The sequence below is a fragment of the Engystomops pustulosus genome, chromosome 4 (genome assembly GCF_040894005.1).
Source record: "Engystomops pustulosus chromosome 4, aEngPut4.maternal, whole genome shotgun sequence".
In the NCBI taxonomy this organism is placed as follows: domain Eukaryota; kingdom Metazoa; phylum Chordata; class Amphibia; order Anura; family Leptodactylidae; genus Engystomops; species Engystomops pustulosus.
In genome coordinates, this window is record NC_092414.1 from 97,077,197 (window position 1) to 97,103,071 (window position 25,875).

General features: G+C 39.5%; 1 protein-coding gene across 1 annotated transcript in view; it reads right to left on the minus strand.

Annotated features, from left to right (window-relative positions):
* Window positions 1-25,875, minus strand: part of ARID2 (AT-rich interaction domain 2) — a 56,099-nt gene that overhangs the window by 2,918 nt on the left and 27,306 nt on the right. The window contains exons 7-19 of the mRNA XM_072146840.1: window positions 24,211-24,277; window positions 22,658-22,905; window positions 18,842-18,938; window positions 18,528-18,737; window positions 16,278-16,445; window positions 15,432-15,510; window positions 12,329-12,463; window positions 11,856-12,025; window positions 7,332-10,165; window positions 2,719-2,864; window positions 2,397-2,535; window positions 934-1,019; window positions 311-428 (exon numbers count right to left, since the gene is read on the minus strand). Coding sequence (XP_072002941.1) covers window positions 311-428; window positions 934-1,019; window positions 2,397-2,535; window positions 2,719-2,864; window positions 7,332-10,165; window positions 11,856-12,025; window positions 12,329-12,463; window positions 15,432-15,510; window positions 16,278-16,445; window positions 18,528-18,737; window positions 18,842-18,938; window positions 22,658-22,905; window positions 24,211-24,277 — 4,497 coding nt within the window. The remainder of the gene's footprint in view (window positions 1-310; window positions 429-933; window positions 1,020-2,396; window positions 2,536-2,718; window positions 2,865-7,331; window positions 10,166-11,855; window positions 12,026-12,328; window positions 12,464-15,431; window positions 15,511-16,277; window positions 16,446-18,527; window positions 18,738-18,841; window positions 18,939-22,657; window positions 22,906-24,210; window positions 24,278-25,875) is intronic.

Here is a 25,875-nt window from a genome sequence, read left to right on the forward strand (position 1 = left end):
TCATTTATCTTCTGAACAGTCTAATATCTATAATATAGAATAGCTGAACCAGGGAGTGCCTCCGTGTCTGTAGTGCTCTCTGCCTTCTGCCCCTCCATTGCAAGAGAAGCTACAGGAATCTGCCAATCAGAGTCAGGGGTTTACGGTCGGATCTAGGGACAACCAAGTTCTAAACATCAGGACTGATGGTTGTAATTATATCTGTGAAATGCTGTATTTTTGCTAATAAACATTGAATTTTAAAGGTTTTATTTTATTATCCTAAAAAACATCTTAAGATAACAAAAAAACAACAACAACAACAACTCACTGTAAAGTCTCTAAAGACAAGGTTCCTTGATCCCCGCCTCAGTGCCATCAGGGCAGCACTTGGATGGTTCACAATCGCTTTTTGAGCTCGAGGGTTGGGTGTCCCTGAAGAGGGTTGTCTATAAAAGGCATATTAAAATCCATCAAAATATAACAGTCTTTTCATGTTACATGTCTAATTTGCAAAGGACTTATGGAAGGAGATGTACTCCTGTGACTCAATGTCACCCCAAATTGAACATGGAGTGAAAAATCGGAGAAGGACAGAAGGATAGAGGATGCAAAGAGCTGAAGCAAGTAGAGAAAAATCACTTTGCGCTGAAAAAGCCCTAATTCTTATAAAGGCAGTCGCCTTGGGATTTACAACATAGTTTACTGTATACTATTTATTTATGTTCAGTTATTATGCCAATAATATAAATTTAGAATTGGTGGTAAAACCATGACCAAAGATAGAGCTAGCAAGGATCAATGCTTTAACATATTCCCAAGGTGGATCAGCTGGTGCCTTAAACTTCAATAGTTGTCTATTTGTTGGTTGACTATATGGGCCTTTTTATTCAGTGACCCAGCTTCCTATGTATGCCCATCTTACTTGAATTATTAGGCATTTAAGAATCTTACTTATTGGAAGATTTCTGATTTCCAGCTTGGCTCTGCTCTTCTTGTTTCAGTCCTGCAAGGAGAGCCTCTCTTGAGCAATGTTTGTCCTGTAAATGCATAGAAATATATAATTATGTATTGACTAAAACTTAAAATTATCTACAAGCTGTGTTTTATTTACATACCAATGCATAAATATTTATATACATTGGGACACCAAAATGGGGATTTATTTAAATAGATTTTCATTTAGAAAATCTCCATCAAATTCTGCCATGTGAATGTACATGAGCTTAACGAAGCAGGTGTTTCACAAACATTTTAATAGTTAAATGTAATTAACAGCTTGATTGTTATATACACACACACACACACACACACTGTTTAGCTTATCATAGCCAGCAAGGCAAATTCTACTGATCCTCATGAAATCAATTGGTTCACTGCACCCAAACATAGAACAGATTAACCCCGTTATGCCCTGAAAAAAGCGAGCCGTTCTATGGGTACACTGACCATACAATACAAAAAATTATGGTTCCAAAAAAGTAAGGAAGCATAAATATTATAATTTCACAGTCTTGAAGTTTAACAACAAACAACATTTAAAACACAACATTTATAGGCCAGAATTGCAGTTTAATTCCCACTTACACATAAAAAGGTCTTTATAAAAGTTATTAAATCAATCCCATACAATAATGGCAACAGAAAACCGGAAAAAAAATGTTATGAGTTTAGGATGCTTTATGGTCCTAAAGGTCAAAAACAGGCAGGTTTTTCTTGCTAAACAGGGCGTTTAGCAAGGGGTTAAATGCCCATTTATCTCCATTTATAACGGTAGACTCACTTTGGCTTTTATTTTTCTCCACAGAACACATTTTGTATTATAGACACATACAGATTGGTTTTCTCTGACTGGCTTCAGTGATTTTTACCGGATGCCTTGCTGAACCACTCAGTAAGGAATCACTCAAACTTTTTCACACTTTTCATATCAGTGATCAGTTTAGAACCTGCTCTTTGTGTTCATTGGCAACATTGGATCAGTGGGGAAAAAAAAAGTGTGAAAAAGCTCATGAAAAAAAATAGTTCAGTAAGGTTAACCATGAAAAAAAATCACTGAATCTAGGAAGAGAAAACTAATTTGTATGTGTCCAGAAGCCAAAATGGGTGCAGTGAAATATCACTCATGTGAAAAAAAGATGCCAGTGTGAAACCACCCTAAACATGTGTAAACTTAATGGAACTAATTACCCACCCACCTTTTAAGCCCTTATGGAAAAGAAGGAGGAACACTCAAAATAAAAATACCGGTATGTAATCAATTTTTTTGGGGCGCACATTTCTGATTGACAACAACGCATGTTGAAAGACCACCTTAAGTATATTGAGAAGTTATATGATCTACCAATACATGGGCATTGGCAAGACTTTTAAAGATGGTCCACTGGATAAGTACCACAATTTAAGCAGTAACCTACCTGTAAGTGAGTAATAAAAGAAAACCTCTGTCGCTGAAAGGGTTCACAGCCCTCCCACAGGCACTGTCCAGGATACACATCTTTACCACCATGCTCTGTTGCAGCATGGTAGAAAACTTGGGACGGAGTTTCAAACCACCTGAAAAAGCAAGAGGAAAAAAAAAAGGATTATTTTCATAAATAAAGTCATAAACTATTAGTTCATGAGAGAGGGAGAAGAGCACATCAATCTTTCCTCCAATGTACCACTTTTGGATGTCTCTCATATCATCAGGTTGACCACAGGATGGCAGTGAAAGCTAGTCTCTAAGAAACCACTTACCTTTTGCAGGACTGCCACAGGCACATGAAGTTTTGTCCAGGTTTCTTCACTTGTTCTACAGGAGGACCACCTGTTGTAGTTAAGGGTTGAGAAGCAACTAGGTGGCCTTGAACTTGTAATGCTGATAGAGCAGTTACTGGTGTAGTCTGTAAAATATATACATTAACAAAATATTTACACTTTTATTATCTATGCAGCCTGTTCTACATCTATAGCATGTGTACATGATGTGAAGCATATGCAATGCATTCTGTGAGCTAAACATACACCACAATTATTTCTGAAATACTAATTGCTGTACAGAAATAGATTCTTTCCAAAATAAAGGAAAAAATTGTATAAACTGCATATAAAGTAAAAACATATCTTCAAGGCAAACAGCTAAATTAACATAAAAAGCTACAATTACAACTGCTGTATTGTGTGTTGGCAACACAAGCGTAAAAACCTGCACAACTTACTGTATTTATTAAAATTTTTCCTTAATACTTTGTGTATTCTAGAAGATTTTGGATGTTTGTATTATCAGGAAAACACAGTTCACATGCATCTGGCAAGCTCAGTCACTGTACAAGCATGTATTTTGCTTGTCAGATAGAAAATGGAGCAGATCTAGCCGATATCTTTCACGGTGGCTATAAATCCACTGCAATAAAACTGAATTCAACCATAACAATATGATGATGATCTATCAATTTCAGGAGCAACTCAAACCTTTTTATTTCATAGAATAATAAAGAAGGTGATAATAGTAACTTTACAATACACTTCAGTAAAGAAAAGTCACTTAAAGGACATCTACCACCATACTGTCACCAATTTAACTCTTGTTACCTTAGGGGTTAACCGAAACAGTTTCTCATATTCTGGAAATTCTGTTTCACGGCAAACAGAGATCGTGATAATGCCTCTACAAGTGTCTATGACACTTGTAGAGGCTGATTTACGCCCCAAAAATCTACTAAGCATGTAAATACGCTTGGTGATTTTCTTGTTTGAGCGCCCGAACCCCTCAGCAGCGATCCCCCTCCTCCCCTGCCGGGCCAGCTTGCGGCTCCGGAGCCAAGGTCACATGACGTTCTACAGCAGGCGCGGGCTGGAGCAGTGAGTAGCTTTGCCCTTCCCAATGGCAGTGAAAGATTGTGTGCACAGTGCCGTCCACAGGATTGAGCAGACGTACTGGCTGATGTCATCAGCCCCCTGTAGTCACACCTATAGTACAACCTGTATACAGTGAGAGGCATGCTGGGAAGGTGCTATACGCTTCCTGTCTAGATGTCTCTGTATACAGATCACTGATAAAAGTGATCCAATGGGCTGTTACCATTAGATCACTGTTATCTGTGATTATATATAAATATATAGAGATACAACGGACTTTATTCCATAGTTCTAGATATATATTTTTTCACTATTTGGAGTGCTGCCAGTTCCTTCTTTTGTATATGCATGTGTAATTTTGTCAGGTTCCATTCGCATGCACCCTGATGTTTTTTGCTGTGCAAAAAACCATTATGCCCTCAACCTCCCAAAAATAAATGAAATATATGTAGTTATCAGGTCCAGCCTGCTGTGTGGGGTGTCTGAACTGGCGACGGCCCGCTCAGCAAGTTGAAATTTCTAAGGAGACAATGAAAAGCTTGTGCGCCACTTGTTAAATACATGATGTAATAATACCATAATTCTCTCAAGTGGCTACTTAAGCACAAAAAACGGTGGCTATAATCATTTTTGGTATAAAATAGACGTCTATTAACACTATATACGACTAGGAGTTGCAGACAATCGGTGACGTCACCCGGCCATCTGCAAATACTGCGGTCTCCGGCCAGCTGCGCAATGTATGCACGGGATTTGCAGAGAACAAAGGTAACAAGCATTACATTGGTGATAGTCTGCCACAAGTACATCTGGGTGGTAGATATCCTTTAATTTATTTGCACCTTTCTTCCCATGCAATGATCTGAAACCATCTGCAAACCCTCTTATTGCAGATGAAGAGGTGGCGGCTAATGATTAACTTTACATACTTAAAATGATCAAGATAAGTATTCTTTAACTCTGTACTCAGTTTTATTGCCATTTTATCCCTCCTATCATAAGTCCTTGCCCACACTGACTAAGCAGACACATTATGACCCCTCTTTTGCCATGAGATGCTGTGTGCTGACAATGTGCTTAAATAAAAGTGTAGATAAACATGTATCCTGAGGATCTAACATTCTACTAGTATCTGACACACAGAAAAAGAGATGAAACAGATCAGAGATGAGATCCATGAGATGGATATAAACACAATAACACTCTGCTCCCTCACCTAATCAATAAAACACACAGTCAGCTCTGCTATAAAGACCTTATCTCTCTGTAGCATGTAGACAGCCTCTGCACACTGCTTGCGAAATGTGTTATATTGTTATCCTTAGAAACCAACGCTCATCATCCGTGAGCAGTCAGTGAATGGGAGTGGAAATCAGTTGTGATTTTTGTCTAAGAAAAAACATTTTGTGCACTGCAGGAATTTCCTGGACAGAACCTTGCATCACTGGAAATGGATTTCAGTCCAGGAAATCCGGAGAATTTTTCTTGCACCAAAATCGCATTTGGGCAACCAGGCTTTTAACAAACTGTTTAAAGCACAAGGAAAGGCAGGGAGAGAGAGATAAATGACACAGCACTATAACTATAAGGGTGCGTTCACACATTGCAGTTATAACTGCATCGCAATCAGCTTTGAGGGGGTTTTAGGTGCAGTTTTGTCAATTGAACAGGTGAAAAACATGAACTGAACGAGTGAATTTGATTTTGATGGGGAAACCTACTCCACAAATGTCATTTACCCGTTCAGTTCATGTCTTTCACCTGTTCAACTGACAAAACTGCACCTAAAACCACCTCAAAGCTGATTGCGATGCAGTTTAAACTGCAACATGTGAACGCACCCTCTATTCATTTTAATCAGTATGCTAATTAGGCAGGGTGTGCACCTGGTTGTGTCTGTATTCCTGATTGGGTTATACCCTGTCAGATGAGCGAATTCGTCTTGTGAGGTTCGTGCAAAAGAGGAAGTGTGCACTAACTGCGTTATTAGTACTATATATGGATTAAACTAAGGGAACAGGCCTTCCCCTACTTAAGGACACCCGACTTACAGGTGACCCCTAGTTACAAACAAACCTCTGGATATTGGTAATTTATTGTACTTTAGTCCCAGGAGGTTACAATGATGAGCTGTATCAATTATCAAAAAGGTGTCTGCAATTAAGAACCAGGATTAACAAAGCTTATGACAATTCAACATTTTTAACCCCTTAAGGAAGCAGGGTTTTTGCGCTCATTTCTGGCTCTCCAACTTCAAAAATCCATAACTTTTTCAGTTTTCCGTGTACAGCTGTGTGAGGGCTTATTTTGTGCGTAACAAATTTTACTTCTCCGTCGCATTATTTACTATTCCATGCCATGTACTGGGAAGCTGGAAACAAATTCCAAAATATGGAAAAATTGGGGGAAAAAAAAAAATCACGTTCGTGGTACATTCTTTTGGACTTTCACCGTACGCTCAAAATAAAACCTACTTTATTCTTTGGTTCGGTACGATCAACATTCGGCACGGTGATACCAAATTTATACAGGTTTTATTGCGTCTAACACATTCAAAAATTAAAAGAAAGTGTACGAAAAAAATTATTGCCATCTTCTGACGCTAATAACTTTTTCATACTTTGGTGTACGGAGCCATGCTGGGTGTCATTTTTTGCCACTTTTCATTCCATTTTTTTATGTGATTTAAAATTATGTAAATTGGGCGCTATTTTCCGTTAGGAGGTTCACCGCCTGCAATAACCGGTTTTAGATTTTGATTGGGCATTTTGGGATGCGGCAATACCTATTGTGTCTGGTTTTTAATGTTTATTACATTTTATATAATTTCTAGGGAAAGGGGGTGATTTGAACTTTTAGGTTTTTAACTTTTTTTTTCTTACTGTTTTTTAGACCCTCCAGGTTACATTAACCCTAGATGGTCTGATCGTTCCTACCATATGCTACAATACTACTGTTTGGCAGTATATGTCATATCTGCACAGTATACATTACAATGAGCCACTGGCTCATTTAAACAAAACAGAAACCATGCAGCCTCGTGTATGATGAAGACCCGAGGCTGTCATGGCAACCGATCGGCGCCCCCAACCGGCCGGACACAAACCTACAGCTGTCCATCCCGTCAATCTAAGTATTTTGAGGTAAAGGGCTTTGGTAAGAGGCAATCAAATATGCAATGGGTACTCTGGCTGAGTATTGCGTCCACACACAGCTTTTCCTTTTCAACATATATAAACATTCTGATTTTACATTCTCATTATGAAATATTGAGTGCAGAATGATGGGGAAAACACAGCACAAGGCTGCAACATGAAAATAGCATAAAGATCGAAAAAGGCTTTCCAAATGCTTTGTACATCCACACACCCATTTCATCATACAATGATGAGTATTTACAGTAAACATAGCGACAAGTATGACCGTGTAACTGAAGATCAAGTAAATGTGGAAAATACACTTTACATACAGAAAAAGTATTTGCCCAATGACATCATTTGGATATGACTTACCTGCGCAACAACTGTCTGTACAAAAGTATGTGGATGCTGCTGTTTTTGCTGAACAGCACTTTCTATTGCTACTTTAGCTACAGTGCTTGGATCAACACCTGCAGGCACAGCCACCATGGTTGCACTACAGCCAGCATTATTAGGGTCACTGATTGTAACAATCCTTACTCCCACTTTATTGGGAATAACTGGGACAGCTTCCCGGTCATTGTCCTCTACTGGCCGTTTGACAGCTTTGCTTTCGGCTGTGCCATTAGTAGAGCGTGCATCTGCAGGCAGTGCAGGTTGAGGGATTCTAGTTCCTATATGGGGCACCGTAATAACTTGATGACCCGGTAAAACAGAAGCCGGAGACTGTGTTGAGACGACAACAGTCGGACGTTGCTGAGGCACATCTGAATTCAAACTGGAAACTACAGGTCCATTGGGCATGTCTGTTGCATTACCACACTGTATCTGGATTGCAAGGCTCGAAACGTCATTCGTACTAGTCGCAAAATGTGACAAGCTGTTAGCCAATATAGGTCCATTGGAAATTTTCTCCACTTGATCACCTTTGGCAGTAATTTGTTGCGCAGATTCCAGAAGATCCTGTGGCTCCACTGGAGAGATTTCACCATTTCCTAAGTGATTGGAAGCTTTGTGATTAGGAATGTTTTTGCTCAAATGAGAACAGCCTCCCTTTTCAAAATCACAAACCCCATTAACCTGTGGTTTTTTCAAGTCTGTTTTAGCATCCTGTAGTTCACTCTGGTCAGAGTTTTGTTTTAAAGGAGCTCCATTTTCCCCCAGTTCCACAGATGAGCCATTAGTTACCACTTGACTGGCCTCGTTCGGAGTTTTCCCTGAGTTTGAAGGAGGTAGACTGGAGTCGCACTTTTTACCGTTTAAAAGGTTTCCCATTTGCACTTCATTGTCATTTGTTTCCCCATTGCTGGTGTTAACAGAACCTTTCGGACAAGATGGATTCTCCATAACTTCTATTTTACGTTCGTGCACGTGCAAGCCTGTAGCTTCTTTTGCCTCTTCCTCCTTTTGGCAAATTATTTTATCACCCTTAAAAGGTGGAGAAGCCGCAGGTCCTGTCAATTGCCCGCCGGATTGTGTAAGAGCAGCTGGAAGTGTTTGTACCTGTAATCCAACACCAGGTTGTGTCCCACCCATTGGTGCAATAATTTGAGGTGTATTTCCCTGGCTTACAGTTGCAGTAGCAAAACTTGTGTTTGGCACAACTGTAATTGTGACTTGGTTGCCAGAAGTTCCTTGAAATATTGTTGCTGGAGAGTTTGATATCAGCTGGCCTGGCAAAATCTGTAAATTTGATATGGGAACAGTCTGTACCCCAGTCTGGTTCTGCATTGTACTCTGAACTAACTGCACATTTTGTTGCCCGACAAGTATTTGTGGAGTTGCAGTCTGCCCTTGCACACCAAATGAAGGAGCTTGGTTATTGGCTACTTGGTATACAACCTGAGGGCTTGGTGCTCTTGCATTGTTGGGAGGTGGTATCTGCGGAGCTGGCAAGATGAGTTTTCCTCCAGGTGTTGAAGGTCCTCGCTTGGGAAGCAACAGCTGTTTAATGAGGCTTGACTCAGCAGGACTAGAGAGTCCAACACCTCCACTTTGGGTCTGCTGTTGCTGAACCTGTACTTGTTGGGGTGGCTGTGACTGCTGAGCTTGCACTTGTGTCTGTGGTTGTTGCACAGCTTGTGCCTGCTGCTGCTGTTGGTGAGGTGCTGGTGACAACTGTTGCCTTTTTACAGAAAGCATTTGGCTAACAGTAGGAGGGGGTCCTTGCGAAACTGAACTGGTAGTTGGAGAAGTCATTACTGGTGGGAGCTGGTTATTTGGAGTTGGGATTGGAGAAGAAGAAGGAGGAGTTATACTGGTCTGTCCAGTTAGCTGAACAGTCTGCCCAGCCTGAATTGCAGCTGGATTAGTGAGAACTATTTGGTGGATGGCTGGTGCGTACGCTTGACCAGGCTGAGCTGGTTGGCTGACAATTACTACACTTTGCTGGGGTTGCTGCTGTGGTGGTTGCTGAACAACTGTTCCTGTGGAGCTTTGCTGAGAAGAGAGAGGTTTTGGAGCAATGTTTTGAAAACCAATTCGAGAGGCCTGTGGATTTTGGACCCCAGCTATTGTAACCACTTGCCCGGTTGCTACTTGGAAACTTTGTACAGTTGTAGCTGACACAATGTTCGATGAGGATGTTGTTACATATTGTTGCGGAGTTATGATAACTGTGTCTTTCGGCTGGTTGGAAGCTGGAGATTGTTGGGATGGGACATGAACAGTTTGTGATGATGTGGTGATTAATTGTTGACCTTGTGGAAGTCCAGGTGTCCCCGCAGGCATATTTTGCACCCTGCCAAATATATGACCTTGAGGAACAGTTTGCTGTATAACTGCTACTGGAGTGCCTGATGCTAACTGGCCAGGTACCACAGTGTGCAGAGGGGACTGCTGCTGAATGACAGAAGGGTGGTGAAACAAGGCCTGAGAGCCCACAACTGTAACAGAAGTCTGTTGTCCTGGATTGCTGGGATTCTGGATTAAAGAAGCTTGTGTTGATCCTCCCAAAGCAATACTGACAGGAACAGCTGAATGTTGAACAGAACCTTGTATTACTGCAGCTTTAACCACTTCACATGAAATTGGAGTTTTATTCTGTATGACAGTCACTGTGGTATTCTGTTGCTGGGCCTGGCCATGAGGATTCTGTGGCATACGACAAACTGTCTGAGCCACACTGTGGATGCCTTGAATAGGAAAAGACATTTGAGTTGCAGTAAGATTAGTAGTTTGGTTAGTCCTCTGGAAAGGATTTCCTCCTGAAAACAAAAGCAACAAAATATCTGGTTATTAAATTATGAACAAACAGGGACATACTACAAATTAATCTATTTCTCATTCAAGGTCAACACCATTTAAACCATGTAGTCTCGTTAGACAATTTGGCAAATTTGCCTTTAGCACTCTTCTAAATATGAAGTTTTACATTGGAAAGCTCAGGCTCAGTTGACACCTGTATTGGGAATGGGGTGAGGGTGGGGGTGGGGGGATGCCGTAATGCTTATGTTATTAACAGTGGGAAAAAAAGATGCAGAATGCAGGTGTGAACTTCGCTTAACCCCTTCCCACCACAGCCCTTTTGGGTTTTTGCCGTTTCATTTTTCACTTCCCACCTTCAAAAATCTGTTTTATTTTTCCATGTACAGAGCTGTCTCAGGGCTTGTTTTAAATTGTACTTAATATTCCATACCGTGTACTGGGAAGCAGGAAAAAAAATTCCAAATGCAGTGAAATTGGTGAAAAACACAAACCCTCCTGATAATAGTTTTTTTTTAATTTTGCCATCTTGTGGCGCTAATAACAACTTTTTTATACTTTGGAGCGGTGGGTGGTATCATTTTTTACGACTTTTGATGACTTTTTAATGCTACCATTTTTAGGACTGTACGTCCTTTTGATCACTTTTAATTGAATTTTAAATATTTTTTAAAAATGGCAAATAAGTTTGCTTTTTTATTTTGATAGATCGCCATTTTCAGACACGCCGATACCAAATGTGTTTATGATTTTTTACTGTTTACTGAGTATATCAGTTCTAGGGAAAGGGGGGGTGATTTGATTATTTTTTTTTTTTTTACTATTTTTCAGACTGCCTAGGGTACCCTTTACCTACGGTACAAAAGCCGCCAGCAAATCAGCAGGTTGACACCTGCATTCGGTGCTAGCACCAATAGCAGTTACCGGTAAGCCTTTGCTGAAATATGCAGCAAAGACTCACCGGCTGTGGAGAGGGCTCAGCCCGTGAGCCCTCTCCATGCAACCGCACTCCGCTTGTGACATACTATTACATCACACGTTGGTAAGGGGTTAAACTTTCTTTTAAATTTAGCATATTTCTAGGTTGCGGCATGAATGAAAAATCATCTTATTCTGATGCAGTCAGGAAACCCCGGCTCCTGCAGTCTTTTTGCTCTGCTCACTCCATGCATCTGGCGTCCCAGTAAATCATTCTCTGGCCATCTGAAAATCTGGAGCAACTCCTAGCATTTAATGCAATGCAGCGAATGCACGGAGAGCCTGGAAAGCCAGCACAGTATGCCAGTGCTGGTTCTGAGAACACAGGTGCACTGCACGAGATCTCCCAATAGCTGGAGAATAATGTAGTAATTAGGAGGCAGTGATGGAACATCAGATGCATGGAGTGGGCAGAGCAAACTGACTGCAAAAAAGGGTACCGTTTGTGGGCTTGGGGGGGGGTATGTCTGGTCCAGTTTTTTTTCCCAACAAGTTTCACGATTAAAGGAAACTTTAAAAAAAAAAAAAAAAAAACGGACAAAGAAAAACATTTGTTCTCTTATAAACAGACAATATGAACCAATAACTGCATCTATTCATTTAGATGTATGGGAGGGATTTTCAGTCACCGATATTTGCCTTATAAGTATACCGCTTAAGGCATCAATGAAAGTTGTACAAATAGAACAAGAGTTATGCAGTATGCCATGTCACCTGCTGGACTTGTGTCCAAAGCCATGCTAGAAGTTGGTTGCTGCTGCTGATAGTACATCTGGATAGGAAGTGGTAAGGCCCTTCTTTTAACACCAGACACATGAATATGCGCTTGCCCATTATTGTTTGGATCTTCTACTCTCTTGATGTTGTGGTTTGGGAATACAGACCTAAAAATTAAATGAAAAAACATGGTATTAGTATGCAAATTTTCAGAAACCTGCACATATGGAACATGTATTCTCTCTTTTCACCATCAGCATAGTTGGATAGTAAAAATAAAAAAAGTTTACAGGCTTTTTTTGCCCCATAAAATTCTGCTCACACAATGGCAAGCAAATTATATGCAATGTTGGAGAGGGGGTACATTGCTGAGCAAATATACAGACACTTTATTAAATATTCCCAGCCATGTCTATTACATTACAATCATACAAATTTTCCCTTAAGAAATCAAAAGCAATGTGTCATACCGCAGACATTTGTAGAATCCAGACGACGTTAGAATCCCACCTCTAGCCAGTTTACTGCAAGTTGAGAGGTACTCAGAATACATGTCTGACCGCGAAACGGAGCCATCGGGGCTCACTTCATAATGTGCATTCAACCTGCATAGGAGATACAAATCTAATGTCAAAACTCTTCACTCAAATAGTTATATGAGCAAACTACTTACAAGCCACCTTCCACATTTACAATTTCCCCTGAAGCTGATGTCACAGGCCCATGCCATGCACAGAGCATCCCCGAAGCCGGCAGCACAACAAGAACCACTGCACATGTGTGGGCCTGTGACATTGGCTTCACTGCAAATGTGGAAGGGGGAGTGTGACATCCCCGTAGCACTTGCATATTCATAATTTTAAAATCTTTTATTAGGACCAAGGAGGCCATAAAAGAAACAAGAACACAGAAAGAATCATGGTGCCCTGGAGATTCTGCCACTGGGGATACCTGGGGCAAGTGGATTCCCAGTTGGTACATTTCATTTAACTGAACATACACCAGCATCAAGACTCACAATTCTGGTGTTTAGAATCTACCCTTAAACATTAAATATTAATTTAATTTCTTAAATGACAATTGCAATATTTTACACTTTTTTGTAGTTATTTGGCTGCCAATTCTATAAACAAAAAAATAGTCTTTAATAAAACTATCCTATCAAGTTAAAAGGCTCACATGTAATGAAAAGTAAAAAAATTTATGACATGTAAATTTGTTCCAAATATATAATCATATAAAGAGCAAAACAGAACTGGTAGGTACAATGACCTTTGATCATGAAAGTGTTCAACATGATGGATTTCCATTTTTAGCAATCCTGTGATAAAAAACACAATTCGCTAAATTCTCTATAGGTTTCTCCCTTTCCTCTCAAAATTTGTCTTGAATAGTCTGTTTATTGCCAGACTTCAGGACTGATTAGGGATCCTGCATGCTCCTAGGAATCTAAATTAGTAGAGCTGTAAGACTTACAGAATATACAGACGGTCCCCTACTTAAGAACACCCAACTTACAGACGACCCCTAGTTACAAACGGACCCCTGGATGTTGGTAATTTATTGTACTTAAGCCCTAGGCTACAATGATCGGCTGTAATAGTTATCAGAGAAGTCTGTAATTAAGCTTTATTATTAATACTGATTCTTATGACAACCCTACATTTTTTAAAAGCCAATTGTCATAAAGACCAAAAAAATTTGACTGGGGTTACAATGATAAAATATACAGTTCCGACTTACATACAAATTCAACTTACAGGCAGTCCCCGGGTTACATACAAGATAGGGTCTGTAGGTTTGTTCTTAAGTTGAATTTGTATGTAAGTCGAAACTGTATATTTTATCATTGGAATCCCAGCCAGAACTTTTTTGGTCTCTGTGACAATTGGATTTTAAAAATGTTGGATTGTCATAAGAATCAGGATCAACACTAAAGCTTCATTACAGACACCTGTGATAACTGTTACAGCTGATTATTGAAGCCTAGGACTAAAGCACAATAAATTACCAATACTGTATCCAGAGGTCTGTTTGTAACTAGGGATCGTATGTAAGTTGAGTGTTCTTAAGTAGGGGACCGCCTGTAATAACAAACCTACAGAACCTATCTTGTATGTAACCCGGGGGCAGCCTGTACTCGAGTATAAGCAGATACCCCCAATTTTACCACCAAAAACTGGGAAAACCTATTGACTCTAGTATAAGCAGAGGGTGGGAAATTAATTGGTCACAGCCTCCCAGTATACAGCATGCCAGCCAGCCTGCAGTTTGTCAAGCACATTAAAAAACAAAAACACCCCAAAAGCTTACATGCTCACCTTCGGGCGGTCCAGATGCTCCAGTCTCCGCGGCTCCTTTTCTTTCATCTCTTTTCTGTAACAGCCCTAATGGACGCGTCTCTGACGGCTAATACAGCATAGAGAATACAGAAACGGAGTCGCGCCGAGCATCGCCGGAGGGCGAGTATGTAATTTTTTTTGACTCGTGTATAAGCCGAGGTAACAAAAAAAATAAAAAAATTAAAAAATCAGCTTATACACGAGTACATACGGTAACAGACATCTGTTCCAAAATATAATTTCACTCCTTCACGACTGCCATACGGCTATTTGCATACCATTTGCACATGCCCCATGCAAATATCACATATATATACGCACACTGTAATAGCATCAATCTTTAAGCAGTCATATCTCCAGAACTGTGGCACCTAAAAACTCTTTTCTGGTGTCCTATTAAATCCCTTATTTAATATCATATATAGGATTGTGTTTCTAGCTGAAAAAGAACCAGAGATATCTTCAGTAAATAATATTTTTTAATTCAGATCTCATTCCAGACTGTAAACTTAAAAGTGGACATCACCAGTGCTGTTTCATCTAGAAACTATCATTTTAAAGGGGAGATTCTCCTCTTTAAGAGGACTGCAGAAATGTGTCTATGTGCCACAGTTGAGGCAATATGATCATTTGAAACTAGTCACTCTCCAGCTTGTCAGCTGAAGGCAGAATGCAGACAAAGCTGACAAGTCTCTGACCCAGAAAAATGGCAATGGATTGACACAGTACAGTACATATTTATGACATATTTTGTTAGAGGTTTATACAATTTTACTGCTTATTAAAAATATTTAAAGGAACATTACAAAAAAGGCATTTTTTAGTTATTTGTCTAATAAATTTTATTTAAAAAAAAATAGTTAGTAATAAAGTTTCACATGTCATGAAAAAAAACAAAAAAATCAAAAGTAAAAATTGTTATGATATGTAAAGCTCTTCCAAAGAGATGATTTAAGGATGTGCAGAACAGAAATGAAAAAATTGACCTAAACATTCAGGTACCAATGCCCCTCGGTCACAAAAGGCTTAAAAACCAAGTATATTGCAACTTCTTGATAAGACATATACTGAGTGAGGATTCCAGACTCAAAGAACTGCCGATAGGGTAAGAAGGTAGCTATTTCTTCAGGTACAGTATAAAACTATACACCACAAATGTTAAACCACACAAAGAAAATTTTAAGAAGTTGCCTTATTTAAAGTTTTCATTCATTTAGTTGTTTTCACTCACCACTGACATCCAAATTTTTCACTGTCTATTTCTACAATTCCAGGAGGAGGAACAGCATGTGCATTCACTGGTCTAGAGGCTATATTAAAAAAAAACAAAAAAAACACACAACAACAACATTAGCCAACATATGTCATAGGCAGTACCTCGAAAATAGCAAAGCAGGCCTTGTACTCCAAGGCATGTGGTGCTTCAGTTACTCCCCCCGGTTTTGTAGCATACAGAGGCCTATTACCAGAGAGGCAGCAGTGAAGAGATCTCACACACCAGAACTTATTACAGCTACAATCCAAGAATATTACTTTTCACACTCCTGCTTCTACTAAGGGCTCATTAAATCTTGATTTGTTGCAGATAGAATAAGGATCACTGACTTTTATGGGTCTGGTTCACATGTCCTTTTTTTCATGGATGTGCAGACCGAGTAAAAAAATAGTAGCATGTACTACTTGCAGACCACATACCTCCATAGAAGTCAATGGATCAGCAGAGGGAGAAAAAACCCACAACAGCAGACGGACATATGTGGTTTGTTTTTTCTCAGATGTTGCTAAGCAACAAACTGGGTGGGCAGTAGGTAGGTTAGAAACCCTTTTTTTGCAGATGTGAAAAAAAAATGGATGTGGATACAATATTGACTGCGCATGAACATCACACTTCCACTTTTTGCAGACATGTGACAGACACGCTTGTCTGAATGGGTCTGCACACAAAGAACTCCAGAGCTGATAGTCAATGCTGTTTGCAGCTTTGTATAGTCAAAATTGCTTCTCTAACTGAATCAGTTCCTAGAGTTACTTAAGAAAATAAAACACATTATTTACAGTATATAGTAAATATTCTGACCTGGAGCAGGACTTGCATTAACAGAAGGATTAACATGCTCCACTGTTTGAGGTCGAATTTCAGAAACCACCTGATTACTGGAGCTTTGATGTTCAATAAGTTTTACTGCTGTCAGCGCATCAGGTCCAAACATTTGAATGTCCATCGAAATAAGACACACCAATGTATCTACGGGGGAAAAAAACATCACAACACTTGCATATAAGCTGATTTCTACTCAATAGCTTGCAAAACCTTATTTACACAAAAACTACTGACTACTGTACCAACTGGCCAAAAACCTTAACGCTGAAGCCACTTTTCACCTTCCTGACACGGCCCATTTTTTCAAATCTGCCCTGTGTCACTATAAATGGTTATAACTTCGAAACGCTTTAACATATCCAAGTGATTTTAAAATTGTTTTCTCGTGACACATTGTACTTCAGGTTAGTTGAAAAATTTTGGTGGTATGTTTTGCATTTATTTATGAGAAAATCAGATATTTGGTGAAAATTTTGAAAAATTCTTGATTTTCGAACTTTAAAATGTTCTACTTTTTCCATACATGGTCATAACCGCAAAAAACGTAATAACTAACATTCAGTAAATGTCTAATTTATGTGGACATGGTTTTTTATGCATACTGTTATTTTTGTAAGATGTTATGAGCAAAATCCTGCTATTGAGGGACCTGCTCAGGTTTCAAATCACTTTGAGAGGCCTAAATAAAAGAAAACCCCATAAATTACCCCATTATAGAAACTACACCCCTCAACGTACGTAAAACAACTTTTATGAAGTTTGTTAACCCTTCAATTGTTTTACAGGGGTTAAAACAAAATCGGATGCAATTTTGAAAGTAAAATTTTTTTGGCTAAATTAATGTGTTTTTCAAAAAATTTACAAATTCTCAGTGGATAAAATACCAAAACACTCCACAAAATTTGATACCCAATCTCTTCCGTGTATAATAATCCCCCATATGTGGTGGTAACCCGCCGTATGGGCACACGCCAGGGCATCGAAGGGAAGCGGCGCCATTCAGAGCAGATTATGCATTGTCACTTTTTATTGGCTATACAATCTTTATTTTTTGGGCAATTTGGACATATAAGGGCTTATTTTTTGCGACATAAGATGCACTTTAGTTCATTGACTTCATTTTAGTGGGTCATTAGCTTATTGATGAGATTTTATTAACTCTTGTATGTATGGGTGAAAAGAAAATTGTCAATTTTGGTTTACTTTCTTTTTGTATTTTTTGGGGGTCGTACACCGTACACTAAAAATATTATATTATCTTCATTCTATAGGTCACTACGATTACGGCGATACCTCATTTATATAGTTTTTCATTTATTTTTACAATTTTACTGGATAAAAACTAATATACAGGAAATCTCATTTGTTTTTGCATTGCCAGCTTTTCGGAGACGTAACTTAAATATTTTTTGGTTTACAGAGCTAGTTTAGGACTTATTTTTTACGTGTTGAGTTGTTCTTTTCAGTGGTACCATTTTTGCGCACATAACTTTTTTTGATCACTTTTTAGAACATTTTTGTGTAGAGATTTTATGAAAAATGTACATTTTTGGCATGTTTTTCGGGTTTTGTTTTTACGGCGTTCACCAAGCGGGTCCAATAATGTTTCTGAGTTATTGTACGGATTGTTACGGACGCGGCGATACCAAATATGTGGTGGTTTTTTGGAGATTGTGTTTTTTTTTACTTTATTGCATGTGTATAGGGAATATTTGTGTTTAGGGAACTTTAACGTTATTTAATTAATTATTTTTATAAAAAAATTTATGTAATGTTTTTAACATTTTTTATTAACTTTTACAGGTTAGCTTGAACAAGTGATCCACTGATCACTTGTTCAAGCTCTTCTTCACATTACACAGTGTAATACAGATGTATTACACTGTGTAATGTAACACACTGAGCATGCTGCGCCCCTTGCGCGCCGCAGTCTGCGAGACAGCGGCGTGTCAGGGGTTAACACCCGCGATCGGAGAAATCTCCGATCGCGGGTGTTAGAGGCAGGTGTCGGCTATAATATATAGCTGACACCTGCAGCTTCTGGCGCCGGCTCCGTTCAGGAGCGGGGGCCAGAAGCATGACGTAATAGTACTGCATTTTGCGGGAACGCACCTCCCGCGATGCAGTACTATTACGTCAAATGTCGGGAAGGGGTTAAATTAAAAATGAACATAATACAAAACATGACAACTCACTGGCGTGCTTTAAATAAAGTATATGGCTTACCTATGCTTCTCTCCACATTTGCAATCTTTACACAGGATACTTCCCCCAGTTCTGTCAGCATATAAAGCACCTCAAGAGTTGAGATTACAAGAAGTACATCCGGTAGAGTAAGATGACATATTATTTCCTTATAGCTGTCTTGATCCACATACTCACAAATCAGAACGCCATTATCCTCAGCCTTACATAAATTACCCAAGATTTCCATTCCTGACAATTTAACAAAACAGGGTCTTAAAAACACCTTATATATATATATATAAAAAAACAACACAACACTATAATTAAATAGAACTAGGAAGTAAAAGGTTTACCTCTCATTTTTAAGAATCTATCCCGTGACATTAGACATTTTGTTATTGTGTGGAACATTAGGTGAGTGGTTTTGAAATCAACAGGATCCAACTGAAGCTGTAGGGAAAAATGAACAAATACATTCTCTGAATAAAAATTTTTCATTCATAGAAACACCAAGTACATCAGCAAATATCAAATTGTACTGAAATATAGACAGTTACAAAACAGAATATGAATTTTCCATGTGGATACTACCTTGCATGAGACAAGTGATTCTGAAAGCATTCTTTAAAGTGGTTGTCCAGGATTAGGGAAAAAGTTGACATATAGCTTTTAAAAAAAACTAGGGAAAAATATATTTACATGTATGCACAAACGTTTCAATTTACATGTCTGCAGCAGCTTTTGCAATGTGCATCAATAAAAAAGTATTACCGTATATACTCATGTATAAGCTGAGTTTTTCAGCACAAAAAATGTGCTGAAAAACGTCCCCTCGGCTTATACACGAGTCATAGTCAAAAAATATTTAAAAAATAATAAACTTATATACTCCCCCTCCGGTGGCCCCGCCGTGCTCTGCTCCCCCGATGTCCGCGCGGGTCCTCTTCTGGCTTCCGCGCCCGTCTTCTCTAACTTCGTGCTGGGAGCCGCCATGTTTTTCTCCCAGGCGGCGCCTAGTATGACGTCAGCAGCGGCGCGTCATACTAGGCGCCGTCCAGGGGAGAACAATGGCGGCACCCGGCACGAAGTTAGTGAAGAAAGAAGACGGGCGCCGAAGCCAGAAGAGGACCCGCGCAGACATCAGGGGAGCAGCGCTGCACGTTGGGGCCACCGGAGGGCGAGTATAAGTTTTTTTTTTTTTTTTAAATGCTGGGCAGGCTGGCTACATACTGGGGGCAGGCTGGCTACATACTGGGGGCAGGCTGGCTACATACTGGGGGCAGGCTGGCTACATACTGGGGGCAGGCTGGCTACATACTGGGGGCAGGCTGGCTACATACTGGGGGCAGGCTGGCTACATACTGGGGGCAGGCTGGCTACATACTGGGGGCAGGCTGGCTACATACTGGGGGCAGGCTGGCTACATACTGAGGGGGGGGGGGGGGTCTGTGAGCAATGCATTTCCCACCCTAGGCTTATACTCAAGTCAATAGGCTTTCCCAGTTTTTGATGGTAATATTAGGGGTCTCGGCTTATACTCAAGTATATACGGTAATACTCTGACGGTGCAGATAAGGAAATCTAAAGCACTGTTGGCTGTTTGCTTTTGGTGTTGCACAGAGGTTGTCTGGATGCCACCAATTTTATAATAAAAAAAATTAGCAGTACAACTATTTTGTAATTGATCTTTTTTGCGGTCAGTATATAACTAAATTCTAACTAATGGCTGGGGTCCCAGGGAAAATAGCACCAAGTTTCCTTTATGAATTAAACTTTCATAGATCAGCCCAGCATTCCAGTGGAATAACTACAGCTCCAAACACACAAACGTTATTTTTGCCCATATAATGGACCCATCTCTTCAATTGGTTGCTCATATCGTAAAATAATGATCGTAAATAAACCCCAGTTACTTCTAGAAAAACACTCACAGGGCCGGCTGATAGGAAAGGTTAGTAGAAATATGAACACATTATAAAAGGTTTGTCGCTCAAATATAAATAAATCATGAGTAAATATGGGAATATAATCAAACCATTAACCCCTTCCCGCACCCTGACGTGATACTACGTCATAGGATGCGGGTCGTTCCCGCACCTTGACGTAGTATCACGTCATGGCGATCACCCGAGCTCAGAAGCTGAGCCCGGGCGATCGCCGCGGGATCCCGGTGGTACGCGGTAGCCGGGATCCCGCAGTAACAGCCAGGATCGCGACTATCGCGATCCCGGCTGTTTAACCCTATAGACGCCGCGGTCATTGTGACCGCAGCGTCTATAGTGAATCGCCGCGACGATCGGCACCCTCCGTGCATGGCACGGAGGTGCCGATCGTTGCCATGGCAACCCTGAAGCCCGATAAGGCCCCCAGGGTTGCCTTCGCTAGAAGCCTGTTAGGATCGTGCCTACAGCACGATCCTAACAGTGCTGATATCAGCCTATGCAGAATGCATAGGCTGACTATGTAATATGCTGCAATACATTAGTATTGCAGTATATTACAATGAACAAGTGATCAAATGATCACTTGTTCATGTCCCACCCTGGGACAAAATAAAACAGTAAAAAAAAGTTAAAAAAAAAAAAGTGCAATTAAAAAAAATTATTAAAAAAGAATAAAAGTCCCTTGAAGTCCCATCCCATGCAATAATACAATAAAACATAAAAAAGTGAAAATCACAAAAAAAACCACAACATATTGGGCATCACAACGTCCGTTACAACCCGTACAATAGAATAAAATCGTCACTGAACCCGTACGGTGAACGGCGTAAAAAAAAACACAAAAAAACTTGCAAAAATTATGAAATTTTCACATCTGACCTCATAAAAAGCGCATAAAAAGTAATCAAAAAGTAAAATTTACCCCGACATGATACCAAGAATAAGTACAGCTTGTCCCGCAAAAAATAAGCTATAAACCAACTCTGTAAACCAAAAAATATAAATGTTCTGCCCATTGTTACACGGCAAGAACATTTCTCACAAAATTAGTTCTATATTCTGCAAAACAAGTTAACCATAAAAAAGCCATATAAATGGGGTATCGCTGTAATCGTGATGACCCATAGAATAAAGATAACACATTATTTTTATGGTATGGTGAACGTCCGGCGAAAAAAATGCTAAAAACCATAAACAAGAATTGATTTTTTTAACCACCACCAAGAAAGAGTTAATAAAATCTGATTATTGGCTATTGAGCCCCACCGTAAATGATGTCCCTGAAAAGTGGATTTCATCCACAAAAAAAATAATCCCCCATATGTCCAAATTACAAAAAAATAAACATTTTATAGCCTGTAAGATGTGACATTGCAGATCTGTTCTGAATGGCGCAGCTTCCCTTCTATGCCCGGCCGTGCGGCCGTACAGCAGTCACCACCACATATGGGGCATCCTTATACTCGGGAGAAATTGGGTATCAAACTTTGTGGAGTTTTTTGTCATTTAATACTTTGTGACGGTTTAATTTTTGGCCAAAATTAATATATTGTCTAAAAAAAATGACAGCTTGTAAATTAGACCTCCATTTTGTTTTAACCACTGTGAAGCATCTAAAGGGTTAACATACTTCTTAAAGTTGATTTTTTACACATTGAGGGGTGTAGTTTCTAAAATGGCGTGATACATGGGGTTTTACTGCTGTTTAGGCCTCTCAAAGTCACTTAGACCTGAGCATGTGCCTCTAAATAAGGGTTTTGGCGATTTTCATAAAAATGAGAAAAATTGCACCCAAAATTCTGAACCTCCTAACAACCTAGAAAAGAGAGAAGATGCATAAAACCCTGTGCCGATATAAAGCAGACATTCGGGAAATGTTAGTTATAAAGTTACTTGGGTGCTATGACTATCTGCCTGAAAAGCAGAAAATTTTGAACTTTGAAAATGAAAAATTTTCAGAAATTTTAGCCAAATTTCAATTTTATTCATAACTAAACACAAAAGATACCATCAAAATTTTTCTATTACTTTGAAGTACAATGTATGACGGTAAAACAATCTCAAAATCCCCTGGATATGTTAAAGCGTCACAAAGTTATAACCACCTATAATGACACAGGGCAAATTTAAAAAATCAGGCCTGGTCCAGAAGGTCTAAAATGGCATAGACGCGAAGGGGTTAAATGCAATTGCATGTAAACAAATACTTCACATAACACATCTTACCTCTGCTGCTATATTCCCCAAGGTATCAAGTCCCAGTTGTCGTAGAGAAATAAAGTGACTATGAGCAGACAGTAACAAGAAGCGGAGACAAGTCCGATTAGCTGCCAGAAGTTTAACATTGCTCTCTTCAAAGGAAAGATTGCGCAAAATGACTGCTATCTGGAGAACACGCTGTCCTTCAATATCATTAATGCCCAGCTTTCTAGGGGGGTGAAATAATGAGTCCCAGGAGTCTGGAGATGCACCTTCTGCAAAACAAAATTATTTAACGCGGTGATTGATTTCCTGGTTAACAATACCAGTAATTTCTGTATGTTGTAGATTTTATTATCACAAACTCCATACAGAAGTACAGAAAATGCATCTGGGCTCATACAAATGTTTGATAGGTATACATAAATTTGTGAACTTTAAAATAAAGTCCAACAAGAAGCCATGGCCACTGGTGCTTTCAGACAATGCAACAGTGTAAAAAGGAGAATTAAAAAAAAAAAAAAAAAAAGCCCTCTAAAAAACTGAAATTTCATTTTGTTCACTAAATTCAACTCTGCGACATTTTCATTTTTTCAATACCTGACTTCCAAATCCCATAACTTATTTCCCCATTTACAGAGCCATACAAGGATAGGTTCTCTGTCAAACAAATTATTCTTCCTTGTGGTCCCTAGTCAGGTAATATTCTGGGTAACGGGAAGGGAAGCCATTTTTTATGGACTTTGAGTTTTACGGCTTTCACTGTGTGCTGTAAGTGACAACATCTCTTTTTTCTGATCAAAAAGAAATTTGTGCTCTAAGGCTATGGCCTTTTTTTAAATTTTACATACTGTATATGTATCAGTTTTTCGGCTGTCACTTTTTCAAGTTTCCTGAAATTGGCCTACTTAATCATTGCAATGTATCTTAAAATTATTTCCCTTTGTAATGCATGTGATGAGTCACGGTTTAGTCTCACTTTTGCAACTTTTTTTTGCAATTTGAGTCCCAAATAGTAGTTTACCAAAAGAAAGTTTGGGTCTAGCATGCTCTGTTTTGCAACTTATTTGGGGCAAGAATGGGACAATTCCAAGCCCAAAAGTTGCACAAGTTGATCAAACATCTGGGCTACAAAAACACGGCACACTGCATTAAATCCTTGAGGCTGCTAACTTTGGGATGCTGCTCGATTCTGTGCCTAAAAGTTGCAAACTGCAAAAGGCAGCACAGTCGCACAAAAAAAAAAAAAGAAAGAGGAAAATTCACATAATCTCCTTCCTCATTCTATGTATGGAAAAGGTGGGTTGGGGGTCCCCACCAGTGATTGACAGTTCACCTTACATGAGGTTATACATGGCTTAGCACTAATATAAACACACCACTGACTTATATACAGTTTCCTGGCATTAAAAAACAGATCTAAATAAATGACAAAGTGACAAGATTTTTGGGCAACAGGTTCCCTTATCTGGCTGTGGCACATATGAAAATAATTGTAAGAACCTTGTGCAGTAACCCAATGCATGTATTTAAAAAAACAAAAAACAAACAACTATGTACAGAGGAAAATATTATCCCACCTTGAGATCTGCATTTGTCATATATGAGGTCGCGTACTTCATTGTCATCAACAATATCCTTCCAGAACTAAAATGTGGGAAATATGACACGTTACTTAGCACAGTGAAGAGGACTAAATCCATCAATATTAAATCTGAATTAAATATTTCTTGTTTTAAACCATTTAAAACGACACCACTAATTTCAGTCTTCAGGGTGCATTACTTAATCTTTCATTACTTTTGACAGCTATAACTGTTATTTGTTTATTGTCGCTGCAATGCAAGATGGCTCATATTTATTGAAATTCATCGCAATTATATAAGTTTTATAATCATAAAAGCGCCTGCAGCTTCTAGGTCACATGTATTTTTTCATTACAGCTCTAAGTGTCTTTTCTATGCCCAGTATTCCACCTCAAATTCCCCAGTCTCTGTAAACGCTGCTGGAGTGTAACATAAGGGTAAAACATGAGCTGTGGTTAAAGACAGAGCTCCTTTTTAACCCCTTGACACCGAAGCGACTTTTCACCTTCCTGACACGGCCCATTTTTTCAAATCTGCCCTGTGTCACTATAAGTGGTTATAACTTCGGAACGCTTTAAAAACATATCCAAGTGATTTTGAAATTGTTTCCTCGTGACACTTCCTACTTCATAAATAAGCGCAACACATACCACCAAAATTTGTCAACTAGCATGAAAAAAAACGGATATTTGGTGAAAATTTGGAAAAAAAAGTCTTGATTTTTGAAATTCAAAATGTTCTACTTTTTCCAAACAAAGCAAAAATAAAAAACAAACAAAAAAAAAAACAACAACCGAATGTCTGTTTTATGTCTCCATGGTTTTTTATGCACTCTCTCATTTTTGTTAGATGTTATGGTGCTTTGAACTTTAGATGCGATTTCTTACATTTTCATTAAAAAAAAAAAAAAAATCTACAATCTATTTTTTTTGGAAATTTGGACAAATAAGGGCTTATTTTTGGCACCATAAGATGCACTTTACAAATACTTCATGTTAGTGGTTCTGTAGCTCATTACAGGCAGTCCCCGGGTTACATACAAGATAGGGTCTGTAGGTTTGTTCTTAAAGGGCACCTACCACCACGATTCTACCTATAAAGGTAGATCGGGTGGTAGGTGGATGTAAGGGACGTGAGGAGAGCTCTTTTTAGAGCTAATCCTCACGTCCCCGCTAACTTTTAATAAACTTTATTCCCCTAACATGTAAATTTACTTATGCGGCTACTGGGGCGTGGAGTAGCCGGGCACGAGGCTACACAGCGCGGCTACTCCACGCCCCAGTAGCCACGTTACTCCTCCTACCCTGTGTGTTCAGCGCGCGGCATCCGACAAGCCGGAGTTCTGCGCATGCGCAGTAGCTCCGGCCTCGGAGCTGTGGCTGCTCAGCTGCGTTCTGCGCAGAACGCCAGCATGTCGGGCGAGGGCGCGCAGCTACGAGGAGCTGCGCGCCGAACACACAGGGTAGGAGGCGTAATGTGGCTACTGGGGCGTGGAGTAGCCGCGCTGTGTAGCCTCGTGCCCGGCTACTTCACGCCCCAGTAGCCGCATAAGTAAATTTACATGTTAGGGGAATAAAGTTTAAAAAGAGCTCTCCTCACGTCCCTTACATCCACCTACCACCCGATCTACCTTTATAGGTAGAATCGTGGTGGTAGGTT